At 31.2% G+C, this 19,842-nt stretch overlaps 2 protein-coding genes across 2 annotated transcripts in view; both read left to right on the forward strand.

Annotated features, from left to right (window-relative positions):
- LOC126746911 (uncharacterized) overlaps positions 1–9,591 on the forward strand; it is a 32,498-nt gene extending 22,907 nt beyond the window's left edge. Inside the window, exon 5 of the mRNA XM_050455335.1 lies at positions 9,322–9,591. Within this exon, the coding sequence (XP_050311292.1) occupies positions 9,322–9,428 (107 nt within the window). The 3' untranslated portion in view covers positions 9,429–9,591. The remainder of the gene's footprint in view (positions 1–9,321) is intronic.
- Positions 9,592–9,666: 75 nt separating this feature from the next.
- The window catches only part of LOC126746739 (uncharacterized), a 94,824-nt gene continuing 84,648 nt past the window's right edge, over positions 9,667–19,842 (forward strand). Inside the window, exon 1 of the mRNA XM_050455069.1 lies at positions 9,667–9,789. Coding sequence (XP_050311026.1) covers positions 9,754–9,789 — 36 coding nt within the window. The 5' untranslated portion in view covers positions 9,667–9,753. The remainder of the gene's footprint in view (positions 9,790–19,842) is intronic.

Here is a 19,842-nt window from a genome sequence, read left to right on the forward strand (position 1 = left end):
TTATGGAAGACCGACGCACTGTTGCGAACCCTGTATATATAATGATCATAAGATACCGGGTGACACACGAAAAAACACTTACTTTTTTATTTTAACTTTTTTATTTTTCAAGATAAGCAATTGAAATTTGGTATATCGACAGAATAGTTATAAGAGCATCTCTTGACATATTCTATTGTTTGCCATCACTTCCGGCTTAATTGGAAGAGACACTAACTTATTTTAAATAGGACACTTGGCATATTATTACGTATTTCGATAGAAAATAATATTCTGAAAACAATGATCTGCTATTTGCTACTTTTTATCTTATACTCATAGAAAAAATCTTTTTTTTTTTAATTTAAAATAGGGCGCCATGAATGCGTTGAAAGTTTTAGTTTTGCATCAAGTAATCACGGAAAAATAGTTTTTATCACATTTTATGACTTAAATCGTTTACACGCCTATTTAAAATGTCCAAACTATTAATTATGGCATTTATTTAATTTCCTTAAATAGTACATTATCGGGAGTAACCACTTTTGAAATGCGGTTTCTTTTTCCTAATAATTTGATATGATTATTTTTTAAGTCGGTCGATAAATAAGTCCATGAGAAGAAAAAAACTAAATAGCAAAAATATAATAAATAAAAGCGACCTAGGAACCCCATATTTAATAACCCTCTATATAGTCATGAAATTTATTATAGTCTAATTTAGCCTTTAATACAATTTTATCAAACAACTTACTTTCAACCATAACTGAATGGTGCGCACTGACGGGAGAAAAAACAGTAAATTATTTCTTAAAAATTTGTGGCAGCTAGGAGATTTATAATAAATGGAAAGATCCAACAAGTTCCTTTTTCGTATTGGTAGCTGCATATTAATAAACGTTTTTAAACTAGGACTTTTATTTTTAAATATATTATCTAAAATACTTTTTTCTATGATTTTTTTTTAAGTCGAAAGTTTTGCACCATTTTAGCCCTAATTTATTTTTTTTTAAATATCTAATTTTAAATTTATTTTACGCAGCTTGTTTTATGGATTCGGTGTATAAGCGCTTGGGACTATAATTGAATAAATTTATATTGTCATTGTTATCATTGGCATCATCGTCGACTACTGGGCTTCTTTTTCTCAAATAAGTCTTGATATCGTGTGCTAAAAAAAAACAAGTATAGTCGCTTTGCTCCGTACTTTTGGTCCGTTGGGACCAGTTTGGAACCTTTAGATCTTGTTTGTGAATGGCTATAAAGGAATTCTTAAAAAATTATCAGGTGTACTTAAATCTGGTCAGTCGGGGGAAGCCAAAGCTTATATGCTAAGGAAAGTGAGGACCAGTTGTTTGTATCATGCTTCAAAGAACCATAATCTGTTATATAGTCGCGTTGTTTCTCAATATAATGTGTTATGTGTTAAATATCTATCAACATTTATTAATTGCATCCTAAATAAACTCCAAACACCAAATTTCAACCCAATCGGATCAATAGCAAAAGAGTTATGAAAGTCACGTGACTTTCAAATTCAATATGTCAAAATATCAGTAAAAATTTATTACTTGTATCCTAAATTAACCCTACATACCAAATTTCAATCAAGTCGGACAAATAGGAAGAAATTTTTGATAGTCACGTGACCCTAATTTTAAAAATTAAATAATTATATCCTAAAATGCATAACATCTTAAAACTCACCTAATACCTAAATACATATTTTACATTAAATAAATTAATACGATCCACAGTGTATAAATCACATTATTTTTAAATTAATAAATAGTGCCAATTTGTTTTTGAGCCACCCGAGTTGGCCTTGAAATGTGTGGAAAATACGGCATTTTTTGAAGACGTCAAACACTTTGCCGAATTTTCCTGGCCGCAATATACAATTTCCCCAAATGATATGCACATATTCGGAAAGCTCAGAGTTTTTCTGATTAAACAATACCTTTAATTGACAGGTTCCGGGTAATTTTCATTGAAAATTTAACGAAACTGTGACACCCTTCCGAAAAATATCATGCTGTTGGCGGCTATATTGGATCATTTCACCCTTGTGGTGACGTTTAACGAAAAAATCGGAGAAAATTGACTTGTTTGAGAAAAACGATTTTTTTTCGGTACTTCTAATATACCTGGGATGCTGAAATTTTAGTATGTGTTGTAAAACAGAATTTGGGATCTTAAAGATGACGTTTGATTTTCTAATAATGTACAGGGTGGTGCGATTTCGACTGTTAATAGAAAACTCATTTTTTTCCGAACAGATAGAAAAAAATTTACTCATATGTCATGAGCTCAAATTTTATAAAAAAAAATTTAAAGTTATCAAAATTTTACTACTCCTCCGGCCGCTAGAGGGCGTTTCTGAAATTTGGTCATTTTCGTTTTTCGGCTATGGCTGCTGTGTTTTTAAAGATAAATGATTTCTGTAAAGACTTTCTTATAGCACTTTTAAGCGCTTAAAATGCTCATGATATTTAAATTTATACAGGGTGCTTCATTATTAATTTTTTTTTTTTTTTTTTTTTAATGCATATTATTTTTTTGCATTTTCTTGTAGCCCTTAAAATTCCCTTTTCAAATATATATAACACTTATAATCTAAATTTATTAGTTTAGGAGATATAAATAGATTTCTTAAGTATCAATAAATTATAATGCCGTGCCATTTAAAACGCCTAAAAAACAGAATAGGCGGGTGACACAATTGCGGGTGAAACAATTGTGTAAAGGGTTGAGTAGGCGGTTGTCAAACTGCTTTGAGTAATACGTCATTTTGACATAAACAAGCTTATTTTCATAATCTGTTTTACTTTGTATTTCTTTTATGTGATAATCACAATGTATCAAAACTATGAAAAATTCGATATGATTAAATGTTTTATTGAATGTAATGAAAATGCAAGAGAGGCCTGTAATTTATATCAACGACGATATCCAGAACGGGGGCAGCCACATAGTACGCTGTTTGAGAAATTAAAAAGAAACCTTATTAATTTTGGTTCTTTTGCTAAACCGCGAAGAAATGCTAATAATAATATAAATGACGATCAAGAACTATTGGATATAACAGTTTTGGGCGCAATTGAAAATAACTCTAATCTATCCACCCGGAAATTGGAAGTAGAAACTGGTGTGCCAAGGACCTCTGCAAGACGGATTTAAAAAAAATATAGGTATAAAGCTTATCGAACCCGAAAAGTTCATCATCTCTTTCCTGCGGATCGTGATAGAAGATTGGAATTCTGTCGGTGGTATTTGCAAAAGTGTGGTCAAGATACAACATTTGGCTACAATTGTATTTGGACGGATGAAGCATCGATTAGTAGTGCAGGCATTTTTAATAGGTATAATAGGTATACCTGGGCTCGAACAAATCCTCACGCAACGGTGGCTGTAAGAAATCAAGGCCGTTACAGTTTTAGTGTATGGGTAGGCATATTTCGTGGTAGATTTATTGGTCCCTATATTTATGATGGACAGTTAAATTCAGAGCGATATTTACAAATTCTGCAAACGCAAGTTGAGCGCTTCCTAGAGGAATTGCCTCTAGCCCAGCAGAGGCATCCTATATTTTTCCAGCAGGATGGTGCGCCACCGCACAATTCTAGAGTGGTCAGTAATTATTTAAATGAGCAGTTTGGTGAGCAGTGGATAGGAAATCAAGGTCCAATACGTTGGCCGCCTAGATCCCCTGACTTAACACCCTTAGATTTTTATCTTTGGGGAAGAATAAAAGACTTGGTATACCAACAGCCAATTACTTCAAGAGTAATGTTGGAAGAAGCTTTACATAATGCATTTGCAACAATAACAAATATTGAATTAAGAAACGCTGTTGATAATGTTGAAAAACGTAGCCGCTGGTGCATTGATCAGGAAGGAGCTCAGTTTGAACACTTGTTATAAGTACGTAATATATAGAGTTGCAGTTTTAGTTAAAATCTCAATAAAAAAAATAAAATCTGGTTTTTACTTTTTGTTTGTTAGTTCATATTCTAAGTTTAAAATAAATAAATAAATAAATACTTTTATTTTTTTTTTTACAGTATTATTTTGTTTTTATAACATTTGTCCATTAATATAATTAATATTTAATAAAACAGGAGCTATTGTTTAATTTACTTTTGATTTTTAAAAGCGCTTACTGAAGTATCACAAATAAAAAATACAGAACCTATAACGTCCTTTTTTAATCTTTGAGTGTCTTAAATAACTGCACTTATTTTTAATAAGGACGTTGATATCGCAGGCCCTTAAATTCTCATTATATTTGATAAAAAATCTAATCATATGGAATTTTTTGAAAAATTGATACGTTTTTGGATTCTAATATCAAAATATAAATACAAAGGAAAACATAGATTATAAAAACAAGTTTGTTTATGTAAATATTAAGCTTCACTTATAGCAGTTTAAAACACGCCTACTCTTCCGTTTACGTGATTAAAATGGCGGGTCATTACCTACGTGTTTTTAATATTTAAGAAATTTATTTATATATCGTAAACTATTAAATTTAGATTATTAGTGTTATATATATTTGAAAAGGGAATTTTAAGGGCTACAAGAAAATGCAAAAAAATAATATGCATTCCATTTAAAAAAAAAAAAAAAAAATTTTAATAATGAAGCACCCTATATAAATTTAAATATCATGAGCATGTTAAGCGCTTAAAAGTGCTATAAGAAAGTCTTTACAGAAATCATTTATCTTTAAAAACACAACAGCCATAGCCGAAAAACGAAAATGACCAAATTTCAGAAACGCCCTCTAGCGGCCAAACTGTTTGCCATAGCAAAATTTCATTTGCTTCAATAAACTTCTTTTAAAATTTGAGCCCGGAGAATGAAGATCAAATTTTTTTTATCTCTAACAGGGACATGACTTCCCATAAGAAAACGTCTAAATTGGTCCACCCTGTACAGGGACGCCATAAATGAATAAAACACAAAAATGCAAATATCTCAAAAACTATTAATGTTAAAAAAATTCTAATTACACGTAAATAATCGGCTTATTATATTGTTTAATACCTGAAAATATGAATGGTCCAGGTAGCGCGACTAGAAAGTTATCGAACCTTCATGGGAAAAATTGATTATTGCTCGCCCTGTATAGTTCACAAAAATTTCCCTTATATGACATTTAAAGGAGAAATAATAAGGGTTTTTTTTTCTAAAAACTATTTTTTCAAAATAAGTACCATTTAGCGAAAAATTCCAAAAAATTGAAAATGCCAGAACTCGCTAAAAATTTTTTTTAAAAAAAGCTCCAAATATGTCATTTTTTATATAAGACTAAGCATTTTCGCTGAAACACTTTTTTTATTTAAATTATAGTTTAGCTTCTGAAACAGTTTGAACTTTTTTTTTACTCACTTTTACTCGCTTATATTTACTCACCCCTGTATACGGATCTTGCCCAAAAAGTATACAGTTCTTAAGCCCTCAATAACCCTTATGTACTAAAAATTTCAAGTCATTTAAATGCTTTAAATTTCAGTTCTCGCCGGAGATAGGAATTTCACACGTTTTTTTACCAATTTTTGACTTTAACTCTGTACCGCACCTTTTGTGGGTACCGAACAAAAAAATTATTTACGGATCCATAATTGCCAATGTATTAAGAGCTGACATGCCAAATTTCGTCATTTCGCTACCCATACAGTCAAATATATGAATTTTTATTTGCCAAAAAACACGATTTTTGAGTCGGAGAGCACATGCATAATATACTCGCTGACGCTCCTATACAGGGTGTCTCACGACGAATAGACGCGATCGATATCTCAAAATCCATTGTCTTACTACCGCTTCTTGCAATTACTATGACAACCGTCATCATGCCCAACTAATCAACTATGCTTGAGCCGTGTTACTATACGGCTTTTAATATTAGGCCGAATGTAAACTGCCAATATTTCGGAAACTATCAATTTTTAGACTAGAAAACCTAATACAAAGTTAACTTTATTTTTAATTATCTTTATGAAAAAATTATAAAAATAGAGGGTTTCCATTTAAAAAAAATTGACTTTTAATGATTTTTTCATTTTAATTTTTAATGCTAGTTTTTGACCACCCTGTATCTTTTTTTTAGCCAAATATTAAAATAATCTTTTAAAGTGGTCCTTCCTTTAAAATAAAACCAAAACTTACCAATAAATAAAGGCTACTAAAAGGGAGTAATTGGTAATTATGTTAGGGCTTATAAACATAATTTTTCACATGAAATTAAAAATATATCAAAAACGGTTACACTTAGGTATAGGACATTATACACAAAATATACTTAAAATTTTACGTGAAAGCCAAAAATGTAAAAATATACAGGGTGTTCTATATTTAAAATAACGAAGTTGACACCTACTTCCGGTATAACCGGAAACGTGACAACTGTCAATATATTTTAGTTGTGTAGCCCCCATCAACTGTGCCATGTTGCCAAATTTTCAAAATTTTTGAAAAATTAGTTTCCGAGATATCGATCGCGTCTATTCGTCGTCAGACACCCTGTATAAAAACAGATATAATATTTAATTTGTGATTTTATTTCATATAAACATAGGTAGAATATATGGCTATTTCCTAGTTTTTATATAACGTTTCCTGTTTATTCAAATAATTTTTTGTTATTCACTTTAAAAATATAATTTGTTACAAAATGCATTGTGCGTTAAATATCCTCTTCACACTCCAAAAATTAGGTTTTAAAATAAAATTTTAAGATTTTGTGGTTTAAATTATAGTTTTGTTATTTTGTCATCGATTCAAAATATAATATAGAATGAAAATAAGAAGCAAAGTTAAAATAAATATAAATATTATTTACCATATGGCCGAATTTCAGATGGCACGTTCCAAATCGGAATTTCCAGTTAGGGCTGCTATTTGAGAGTAGGCAATAAATTAACTGCTGGTTCTAAAATTTAAATTAATAGATGATAATATTTAAAAGTATAAGGAACAAAGATTAATATCAGGTTTATACAAATTTGATTAATACATAGTGTAAACTTTATTTATAATGCTTACAGCTAATAATGCCTTCAATTTTAATAATCACTTCTTCTTTAGTGTTTTGATTTTCCATTAACAGACACATTGAACATAAAAAGTATAAAACAAATTGGCTCCTACATTATGCATAAACGTGTTTATTTAGTTACATTACATTTATTTTATGAGTTAAAAATTATACAATAAGAATAAGTTTCAATATAAACCCGGCATAAATATATTAAATTAAAAAAATATAAGTTTTCTTACTTTTCCATGAAACGGGTACAGCTACTATTTTTCTTTATTACTATTATGGATATATTTTTTGTTAAAATGTTTATCACAATCAACTCTATTTTTTAATAGCACTTCGTGAGGTATGTTTCAGGGTTTCCAATATTTTCTAACGATTGATTAAGTATCACTGATTTCAAAGTTGGAAATTTAAAGAAACTTATTACATTGTTTTTATTTTTTATTTTACTATTGCATCTATGATAAGCACACTCACTTACTTTTCAATAAACTCACTGCTTTCTTTTAAATAATTACGATGTACACTCATCAGGCATAAACCTGTAACATAACCTGTGGTTCTTAGTCACATTTTAACTCTTTGCAGCGTACTGAAGGACCGTTCTACGGTTGCCGTGGGGCATGGGACAGTGCTTAAAATAATCAATGTCTTTCTGACAGCAGGGTAAAAATATTGGCTTCATTAAACAGATCAACTATTTCTATGTCCCTTAATTAATCATCTAATAAAGCCTTCTTCACTTATAAATTATGGCAAAGGTTCAGTTCTCCGGTGATATCCAGGTTATAACATTGTTGTAATGATTCTGCGTTCTTGTGTGAGTCTGTAATGCTGAGTTACTTATTTTATTGGGTATTACGTCACTTATAGCAAAAATCAATTTAGAAATTACTATCTCACATGCTCAGAAAAATTGAAAAGAAAAAGAAAATAGACTTATTCACGTATCTAAAAGAAATATGAACTTAAATCTGTAATGATACCGTTCGATATATTTAATTTAATTTAAGTTTAATAAGTTTTGAATACAATAATTTACTTGAGGTATAATAGATTTTTTATATACCTAGGAGTTGAGGTTTAATCTATTAATCTCTGAGCTCGTTTCTTGTTTTCAATATCCTACCTAACTATGTTGTGAATAATAAAATTAAAAAACGAAAAAAACAACGAGAAAACCTACTTTTTAAAAAATACCTGATTTGAACCAACGTTTCGGTAGTTATATCTGCTACCGTTATCAAGGTAATTAAAGTAAAATTAAATTAAATTAAAAATATAAACAAAATATACTTATCTTGCAAATCCTCAGCTATACAGGGTGTGCGAACAAGGTGTACGACTACTACTTAATTATGCGAGGTAGAGCAAAAAGTTCTACAGCAAAAATTTAGGGTTGACAAAAACCTACGAACTAAAAATATTTTTATGTATACTGGGTGTGTCACAACAAAGTTACTATAAAATATGATTTTTTTAAATGGTACGCCTTGTATATTATGGTACTAAAATGTGAGGCAAAAAGAGTACTTTACTTTGGTATAACGTTTTTAAAATTTCTGTGCGGCGTTGCAACGTAATTATTTTTTTTATGTTATTTTTTGCCTTTTAGAGGGTTCGTTTAAAAAATCATAATTAAATTAAAATTTATTCTGCGCCTATAAAACTTGTACCACAGTTAGTCTAGGGTACCTCCTCTAGGCTGACTATGATAATTTGTAATTTTTTAATACAGGGTGTTTTTAAAGAACTTTCCAACTTGCTGAAATTAAATACGCAATATCTCAAATTTTCCAAATAGAACACCCTGTATATTTTTATCTAATTAAGTTTTATATTGTTTTTTTTTTATAAATTTTTTTTGTGATTGTACCTAAATGTAATTTTAACTGTGTCGTGGTTTTTGTTTTTTGTTGTTTTAATTTTTGTACACGTAAAGAACATTTATTTTAATAGTGTTTTTTATGTACTTGAAATGATTGAAGTCATTTGAAATTGAATCCATTTCACTGTCCTGAGGATGACTTAATATAAGTCAAAACGTCGACATTTAGGTAAACAGGTTTCTGTTTTATTTCTGACCCCACCCAACAACCCTCCGCAATATTATTATTATTATTAGTATTATAACGTCAAAAATTTAACACTTTCCATAGCAAATCTAGTAGCCAAATCAAACCGTAAAAAAACATATTTCCTATGTACTATTTAACCACCCTATACAAAACTCATTTTTCTAACCAGCAACCATAAATTTAATAATTTATCGTGTTCTTATCTGTTAGGTACGACATTGGAAGCCATAAGTAACCAGAGCAATTCCGCTGAGAAGGCAAATCTCACCGATATCACCGCCGTCAACGGAAAAGACCCAATAGTGGAACTGGACTGAATGATTCCATGTTAAAGCATGTTCGTTGATAAAATCCCTCATTCCAATCCCGATAAAGGTGCAATCGTTGATAATTAATTATTGTTTTATCGAATGTGTTAAACGGTCGCACCATTTGCAAAACAAAACCGTTCTGATACCAATAAAAGTTATTTGAAAATTATTGCTTTTATGTCTTTTTGTTTGCTCAGCATTTTTGCCATAGTTTTACTGCTTATGATTCCTGGTGCCGATTGGGTGCGTCATTTTGTTTTCAGTTTCAGCGAGTTTTGTGTCGTGCGATATTTTTTTTTAAGAATTTTTAGAATAAAGGTGATCCGATGTAATGTTGGTGAAACATTTAGTACCCAAGGGCCATACAGTAAGTTTTAACATTTTCTATTAGAAATGCCGTTAATATTGGTTAAATAAAAAAATGTGTAAAAAGCAAACCAGGCCCACCGTGAAGAGGGGGGGGAGGAGGGAGAATGAGAGGCCCGGAATTGTGAGGTGGTGATTTTTTTCTCTTTGTCAAATGACATGCGTAGAATTTTGTTTGGAAGTTTAAATACGCTCGAAACTGTTAATTTACAATGCATTCGCTTATTTTTAGCGATTTAAAAACGCTTTCGCTTATTTTAAAAACTTATTTACTTCGATTTATTAATTGAATTCATTATTTGCGGATTAATAGTTATTTATAAGAATGATTGTGATCAATAATTCACTGATCAATGATTGTGATCACAGGGTATCCCATAACTTAGTGAGCATAGACTAACAGCATATTCTTTGGTTAAAAATATTGCGATTTAATCGAATTCGTCTAGGCCGAAAATTAATAATAACCGAGATACAGGATGTTAAAGTTTTAATTTTATTTTCATTATTTCTTAATAATTCATACACAAAGAAACATCAGTACAAAATTTGGTAATAAAAGCAAAGTCTATACAGGGTGATTCAAAAGTAAGCGGCATCCTTTCAGGGGCGTAATCCTTGTATGAAAATAAGGCAAAAAGTTCATATTAATATGGGTGCGAAATTGCTTCCTAAGGGAGCTACGCCCCTTTGAATAGGACCCCTTGAAGACAATTTTTTCTCTGTAACTTTAAAACCCTTTAGAATTAAATTTTGAAAATTGGTGTACTGCATAAACATTTCGTTGTGAATAAGATTCTAAATTGAAATTTTTTTAATTTTATTCAGGTGCGTCACATGCGGGGGTTGGTAAGGGTAAAAACATCCCTTTTTCTTTTACTCTTTAGGTTATTGTGATTTTGTTTGAGAGAGTCTTATACGTAAAAAAGGTACTCTTAGTTCAATTCGATAGAGCGTACCATTTACGAGAAAAGCGACTTTGAAAATGTTCTGATTGCGTATGTTTATTGATGAAAATTAATTCGCATTACGATCGACAAAAAAGACACTTTTTGCTCACATTTTATTTAACAATTTATAGAAAGTGTTCAAAATTATTACCATTCGCGTCACGGCAAGCTCTTAATCTTTTTATTAGATTATGATACACACGTGGTAGAATTCTTGGATTGTTTTTAATTGTCTGAAATCCTTCCTCTATTCTTTGCCTGAGAACATCAATATCGGGTATAGGGCGGGAATAAACTAGTTGTTTTAGGTGTCCCCATAAATAAAAATCAGGGGGGTTTAGGTCAGTGTTAATTTATATTTATTTTTCTACTTGTAATTTGGGGAGCACTTGATTGGGTACACTTGAATAATGAGATAGATTTAAAACACATTATAATTATTTTATTACTTGCTTTATTCTCCATAAGTGCAAGTCATACCAACAACCCAACCTACAACTACTCAAACATCAGTTGTCTTTTGTCAATGTCTGACAAGCCATAAATAGGCAATTTCAAAGTATACTCTGGTTGTATACCTGACATCTCCCTTTTTTATAAAATTAAAAAAATAAACATTCTTATCCTGATTAACTTACAGTACTACATCCTTAAAGATCTAACCTAGTAGGTGCTCTAACTAATCTACCTCTACGAGTAACCACATGATTTAAGTTTTCTTCTTCTTCATCCTCACTTTCTGCACTATACATCTCAGTGTCTTCTGACTCATTTTCACTTTCATTAAGAAACACTTTTTGTTTTTACCTTCATCCCCCTCATTGTCTGAGAAGATCCTAATCGATTTATATTCATCTTTCACCCCTATATCTTTAGTATCTAAAGGCACAACTTTTATGAAAATCCTATTTCTAATAAATATAGAGCCAGAATCAGTTTTTACTTGATATGACCTGTCTCTAAGTTTTTGGACAACCCTACCAGGCACCCAAATACCCTTAGGCTTTAATTGAATTACAACTTTGGTATTAGGCAAAATGTCTGGTAACTCTTTAACTCCTGACCTATTATAATTATTGTACTGTGCCTGTTGTGTTTTTTCCAAAAACTTAGTATAAATCTTAGTATCTATTACATATGGTCTTAAGGTTTGCTCAGTGATAGGAATAGTTGTTCTTAGATTTCTCGACATTAATAAGTTTGCTGGAGAAACATTGTCAAAAATTGGCATATTTCTATAATACAGCAAAGCTAAATAGATATCTTTCTTTTCCTCTAAGACCTTTTTAAACATATTTTTAGATGTTTGGACATTTCTCTCTGCCATACCATTTGATTTGGCATAGGTTGGAGAACTAACAACATGAGTAAATTCCCATTCTTTAGTAAATCTTTTAAATATTTCTGACATGAACTGAGGTCCGCCATCAGAAATAACTAATTCTGGGAATCCCATGTCGGGAAAATATTGACTTCATTATTTGTACTACTGTAGAGCTATAAGTGTCAAAATTTAACTTTTCTATTTCAATATATTTTGAATAATAATCAATTAAAAGTAAATATTTTTCACCATACAGCTCAAACAAGTCACAACCTACTTTATTCCATGGGATTAAGGGTATATTATGACACATTAAGGGTTCAGGAGTTTGGGATTTAGAATGTTTTTGACATATATAGCATGATTCAATTTTTTGTTTAATATCATTAGATATTGTGGGCCAATAAATTGAACCTTTAGCTAAGTCCAAACACTTTTTAACACCCAAATGGTTATAGTGTACTTTGTTTGACATTTCACTGTGCAAACTTTTAGGTATTACTAGACAATTTCCTTTTAAAATCAAATTTTCATGCAAAGTGAACTCATCTCTGAATTTAAAATAGGGTTTTATACACTCCCTGACTTTTTTAATTGAATTGGGCCACCCATTTAAAATAACAGTTTTTAATTCCTGTAGAGTTTTATCACTTAAAGTCATTTTTTCAATTTCATTTAATTTTCCTTCTGTAACATTTATTTCCGACACTACAAGACATACTTGTGCCTGCATTTCATTATCAAAATTATCATAACTTTTGTCTTGAATATAAGCCCTTGATAAAGTATCTGCTATAATAAGTTTTTTGCCTGGCTTATAGTATACTTCTAAATCATATTTTTGTACCTGTAATAACATTCTTTGAAGTCTAGGAGGGCACTTATTTAAAGGCTTTTTAAAAATTGTTATTAAAGGCTGGTGATCTGTCTCCACTTTAACTTTTTTCCCAAAGATATATTCATGAAACCTGTTTAAACCAAAGCATATTGCTGCCATTTCTTTTTCAATTTGCGCATATCTTTCTTGGGTTTCAGTTAAAGCTTTGGAGACAAATGCACACGGTAAGTTATTTTGAAGCAAAACTGCTCCTACTCCTGACTTTGAACTGTCTACAGAAATTACTGTTTCTTTTTGTATATCAAAAAATTGTAAGACTGGACTTGACGTTAAGATCTTTTTTAATTTCTCAAATGCTTTTTGCTGCAAAGATCCCCATGTAAAGATTACATCTTTTTTCAGTAATGCTCTTAAAGGCTCTGAATTTGTTGAAAAATTTGGAATAAATTTACTAACATAAGTAAGCATTCCCAAAGCCCTCTGAACATCCTCTTTGCATGTAGGTGTTGTCAATTGCTTTATTGCTGCTAATTTTGACTCATCTAACGACACTCCATCACCTGAAATTTGGTGTCCCATGTACTTTATATTAGATTTACCTAAATGACACTTTTCCAGATTAAATTTAATATTATTAGATTTTGCAGTTTCTAGGACCTTTATCAACCTCAGATCATGTTCTAATTTATCTTTTCCAAAAATTACCAAGTCATCAATATAAATTCCTGTCCCTTCACAACCTTGAAATATTTCCCTAAACTTATGTTGAAAAACCTCAGGTGCAGACTTTATTCCACATGGTAATCTCAAGAATTTATACCGCCCAAATGGCGTGCCAAACACACAAAGATCTGTACTTTCTTTGTCAAGAGCAATTTGGTAAAACCCACAAGTTGCATCTAATGTGGAAAAAACCTTGGCACCAGCCATTTTAGCTGTAATCTCTTCCAGCGTTGGAATTAAACATTGTTCCCTCTGTATGCTTTCATTCAGATGTTTTGGGTCTAAGCATATTCTGAGAGTACCATTTGGTTTTCTAGCTATAACTAGAGCATTAACCCAGTCAGTTGCTCCTTCCACTTTTTCAATTATTTTTTGTTTTTCAAGTTCCACTAAGCTTTCTTTTAATTTAGGTAGCAGTGGGAGAGCTACTCTTCTTGTGCCATGAACAACTGGCTGTGCATTTTCTTTTAATTTTATGTGATATTTACCTGGTAAACAACCTATACCCTCAAAATTTTCTTTATATTTATCTAATAAGTCTTTATACTCATTATTTTCACTTTTTAAAGATTCTATCTTTTTTATAATTCCTAGATTTATGCAAGAGGACAAGCCCAATATAGCCTGTGTATTACTTTCTACAATATAAAACTCCAATTTAAACATTTTATTATTTTTCTTGCAACTTAATTCACATATGCCTACTACTTTTAGATTGTCCCCTGTGTATGACCTAAGCCTGCAATTTGTAGTTTTTATTGGTATATTAAATAGTCCTAAGTGTTTTAAGTGATCTAAAGATAATACATTACACATTGCACCTGTGTCAACTTTTAATTTAAATTTATGATTATTTACAAACAGATCTGTAAACCATTCATTTTCTGACATGCAATTTTTATTTTTATTTTCCCTACTTTCTATTGCATCAATGTACAAAAATGCATCTGTGTAATTTCTTTCATTAATTTCTACTATAGAATTAATCTCGTTTTCCTCTGTTACCTCATGTACTGATGTGGAATTTTCACATACTACTGAGAAATGATTTTTCTTTTTGCATTTTAAACAAAATTTGCCATAAGCTGGACAATTATTTAAAGTATGAGTTCTACCACATTTAGTACATGAAATAACTTTTTTACCTAGACTTCTACCAGCTCCATGGTGAAGTTGTTCCTGCTTCTGGTTTTGTTTTTGTCCATATCTTGAGCCCTGCTTATTTTGAAGTCTTGTCTCAAATCTCGCTCTGTTATGAATATCATTAATATCCTTGAATGTATCTTTAGACTGCATCTCCCGGCTCTGCTCCTTGGCAAATTCCAAAATTTTGCACTGCTCGATTACTTGGTCTAAAGTTAAAGTGTCATCCTGTAGAAGCTTTTCCCTGAGCTAGTTACTCCGAACTCCACAGATAACCATACACTTAATTAGACCCTCCTCCAAGGCATCAAATTTACATTTTTGTGCCTGTTCTTTCAAAGCTACAATGAACTGCTCTAGGGTTTGCCCTGCCTGTTGCCTCCTGGTAAAAAATATAAAACGTTCATAGGATAAATTTACCTTAGGTTTGAAATGCATTTCAAATTTGCTGAGCAGAGGCTGTAACTTGTCTTTTTCTTCTTGGCCAAATGAGAAGGTACTAAAAATTTTAAATCCTTCTTTGCCCACATAGTGTAAAAGTTGAGCACACTGTACTTCTTCTGACTTTTTAGTGACTTCTGAAGCCTTTAAGTAATTCTCAAACCTGCTTCGCCATATTCTCCAATTTTCCGCAACATTCCCTTGCATCCGCATTGGAGAAATACCTCGGCTGTCACCCATATTAGCTTATTTTATTACGAACTTGGGGGCCAACTGGGGTTATGGCCATGCGGTTTCCCTAACCTCCAAATTTAATTTTGCTTTTTACCGGACTGCGCCATGTTAATTTATATTTATTTTCTACTTGTAATTTGGGGAGCACTTGATTGGGTACACTTGAATAATGAGATAGATTAATAACACATTATAATTATTTTATTACTTGCTTTATTCTCCATAAGTGCAAGTCATACCAACAACCCAACCTACAACTACTCAAACATCAGTTGTCTTTTGTCAATGTCTGACAAGCCATAAATAGGCAATTTCAAAGTATACTCTGGTTGTATACCTGACAGTCAGGAGACCGTGGTGGCCATGGCACTGGACCCCCACGACCTATCCAGCGGTTTTGATAGGCCTTATTTATATATTAGCACCATCGTGCATAAACCACATTTGTGCTCGTAATTGAAGTGGTAGATTTTCTAATATTTGTGGTAATTCATTCTGTAAAAAAATTGTGTAAATTTGTCCATTAAGTCGTTGCGGCATAAATACAGGTCCTTTTAAATGCCCATCGATTATTCCCGCCCACACATTTAAACTAAACTGCTGCTGATGTGCCTTCTGTACCGTAGCATGGGGATTCTCATCCGTCCATAGGTGGTTGTTGTGGAAATTGAAAATTCCGTTTCTTGTGAAGCCGGCCTCGTCAGTAAATAAAATTTTCTTCTCAAAATTTTCAAAAGCAACGCGGTTTTCTTCTAGCCAATTACAAAAGTGTACACGAGGAAGGAAATCTCGCTCTTCCAAAGCCTGAACCCGTTGAATATGATAAGGGTAGAGGAACATATCGTGCAAAATTCTCCATACGGTTGACTGAGAGGACCCTTCTTGATTTGCGATGATGCGAGTGCTCAAAGATGGATCTTCTTCAATACGATCTAGCACGCGTTCTTCTAATGCTAGGGTTCTGGCATTTCTTGGTCGCCCAACAACTTCATGTCTTTGAAATGTTTCTTAAGCAAAATTTAAGTAGATATTATGCGATATTACTCAAATTTTTGAATTTACCTGTTTCCCTTAAATTACGATCTACTCTTGCGAAAACCGTACGGTGTGGCCGTCGTCGATTAGGAAATGCCTCATGATACAATCGTCTTGCTTCAACACAATTACCAAATGCTCTTCCAAACATAATGTGAATATCAGCTTGTTCTTGATACGTAAAATCCATGTTTGCTTTTTAAACTTAGAAACAGAAAGTACCAAACTCAACAAAGGCAATGCCCTTCTTATTAATAATAAATAGTAATTTGTAAAACACTCTATGAAACTAATTTGACTTTGACAAAGTAACATGTATTTTACAATGACATTTATCAGTCATTTAAATGCCAAAAACCAAAAAACAGCCGCCAACTTCGTTTTAAATGCGTATCCAGTAATTTTATTATGTATTAAACATACGCAATCAGAAAATTTTCAAAGTCGATTTTCTCGTAAATGGTACGCTCTATCGAATTGAACTAAGAGTACCTTTTTTACGTATAAGACTCTAAAATTTTATAATTTTCAAACAAAATCACAATAACCTAAAGAGTAAAAGAAAAAGGGATGTTTTACCCTTCTTACCAACCCCCGCATGTGATGCACCTGAATAAAATTTAAAAAATTTGAATTTAGAATCTTAGTCACAACGAAATTTTTATACAGTAGGTACACCAATTTTCAAAATTTAATTCTATAGGGTTTTAAAGTTATAGAGAAAAAATTGTCTTCAAGGGGTCCTATTCAAAGGGGCGTAGCTCCCTTAGGAAACAATTTCGGACCCATATTAATATGAACTTTTTGCCTTATTTTCATACAAGAATTACGCCCCTGAAAGGATGCCGCTTACTTTTGAATCACCCTGTATAATTTCAAAGTTGAAATATATAGCCTTTATTGCGAAAGTCGAATTTAATCTTAATTTATGTGTAAATCCTAGAGGGCGCTCTCGGCGATACTTCTATTAGATAAAACCGTGTACAACTTTTTTGTGCCTATTAGTGTATATCGATTTTTCCTAAAAATCTTAAAATTTCAATCAATATTACTCAAGAAAGGAATACCTTAGTAGAATCGAGAGCAACCGTTTTTAGGGTTCCTGAATTTTGAATGCTTCAATTTTAGATTTGATCAATTAATGAATAGTGTGGAAATATAGTGTGGCATAGTTATAGCACAAAATAGCTCCGCACCAGATAAATATTCGCATAGCCGAATTCGGCCCTTCAATAATTTCTGCGACAGGCGGCGCACCAGTCGAAACGCTTAATATTTTGCTTATTTTTGCTGTAAAGACGTCGCTATGTTGCCAAACTTAAAACTAAATCTTTAATATATATAAAGCGCTTGTATTAATATGCAAATTCTAAAAAAATCTATTGTGTAAGCGTTCTGATTAAGAATATAGAATATGATAAATGTAGATACATTGTGAATCCTTTTAAATTCGAAATTAGATATATAGTAAGTTTTTTTTAAGTAGTTTCAAATGCTCAAAAAATGAACACAATTTCCTAATTAAAGGGAATAAGTTTAATGGACATGCAAGTTATATTGTTTAAGTAGAAGAAGCAGTAAAATATTTTTATAATATGCTAAACTTTTAAGACGTGCACCTTTTAATTTCCAATAGAATTTCTATTTCTAGGAAAAAAAAGTAGTCTTATCGCAGCTTTTCCATAGAAAAAAGTGCACAGATAAAAATGACTTCTTATTACAAGAAAATATATTATCTTGGCTGTTAATTATCTTTAATTAAGGATATACATTTAGTTCAAACTCACGTTATCTTGTCAAAAGAGAATCCACGTTCTTCGCATTATTTTCTAATTATCTTAGCGAATTAAATCCTTGCTATTAGACAACTGTCTTTAAGAATAAAATTGTGAATTTATCGATACTTGTTTAAAGAGTACGTTCTTGCTTTAACGTCACAGGTGCTTTGCGTTGGGTCGCGTAGGTATAACCCCGGTGTTTTCCCTTTGTCGGAACTTTGTCCTTTGGTCGTTCCGGTCATTAGCAAGTTAGACGCGGCATTGTCGACATGACACGACGTATAATCGCATTTTTGTGTGTGAATTTGGTTTTTTCAACATGGACAACATTAATTTTGAAGTTGAAGTAAGTGAAGTTTTCTCTTTTTTAAAGCGGAATGCTTTGGAACACTTGTGGCCTGTGTTTGAAGGTATATTTATATTATAAATATATGTGGTTTTTATTTCTTTTTTTAAATTATACCGGTATTTATATATGCGTGTGTAGGTTTAAAATACTCAGTAGGGCTATAATGCATTTTTTACTTTCTTATAGGTATACCTAGATTAGTTTATAAATAACTAAATAAGCATGCATTGATTTTTAAAAGCTTTTGTGTAAATTATTATTGTATCTTAAACAAAATGGTGGACGTTTGCGTTAAAATATTCTTTAGAAGCTAATATAGCTATTTTCACAGGGCAGTCCTGAACTAGTCCGGGATTGTTTTCCTAAGTTTCGATTGGCCGATGATAAAATGCGGACATATTAAAAGCAATAAAAATACAGGAAAAGACTCGGGAAAAGAATCCCGGACAAGTTCAGGACTGCTCCGCGAAAACCGCTATAAATTTTCCTAAAAGAAAAAAATATAATCTTAGCAGAAGAGAATTTTCTTACTTTAAAATTAAAATCTTGAAGGAAAGGTTATGTACTTTTAATAAGATAATTATTTCGAGCTAAGTATCGTACCATTTTAGGACAAAATAAAAATCCTTGGCGCAAACATTTATGTAACTGTGAAAAAAATCCTTTTTTATAAAAATATACGTTTAATTTTTTTTCTCTTATATCGAAAAATATATGTATAATATACAGTGTGATCGTTATAGTAAGGAATAAATTCAATGTTTCATTGTCATTCATCATGTTAATTTTTTCAGGATATTCTATTAATTTATGCATAGGTGGTTAGTCTGGTTAGCAGATATTATCTACAAGTATTAGAGTTTTGGAAATGTAAATAACTTAGAAACCATAAGCCTAGACAATAGTTATTACCTTCTGGTTTCATAAAATAATTTTAAAAAATAAGACTAGTGCAATAAGTGTTAATTTTTTTTTGATGATAGAGAGTTTAATTTTGCGTTGACGTCAAATATTAACGATATAATATTAGTATATGTATTTTGTGAAACTTATGACTTCCATAATATAAAATAAAAGTGTGTTATTAATATTTTATCTTCTTTTCTTTTTTATATCCTCGAAAAAACCTCCTAAAAAGCGCTATAAATTTTGCTTCGATATTTATTATTATTTAATATTGAATGCGAAAACTTATTTAAGTGAATAAAATATAAAAAGTAAAATCAAAAACAGTTTATG

The sequence above is a fragment of the Anthonomus grandis genome, chromosome 18, assembly GCF_022605725.1.
Source record: "Anthonomus grandis grandis chromosome 18, icAntGran1.3, whole genome shotgun sequence".
Taxonomy (NCBI): Eukaryota; Metazoa; Arthropoda; class Insecta; order Coleoptera; family Curculionidae; genus Anthonomus; species Anthonomus grandis.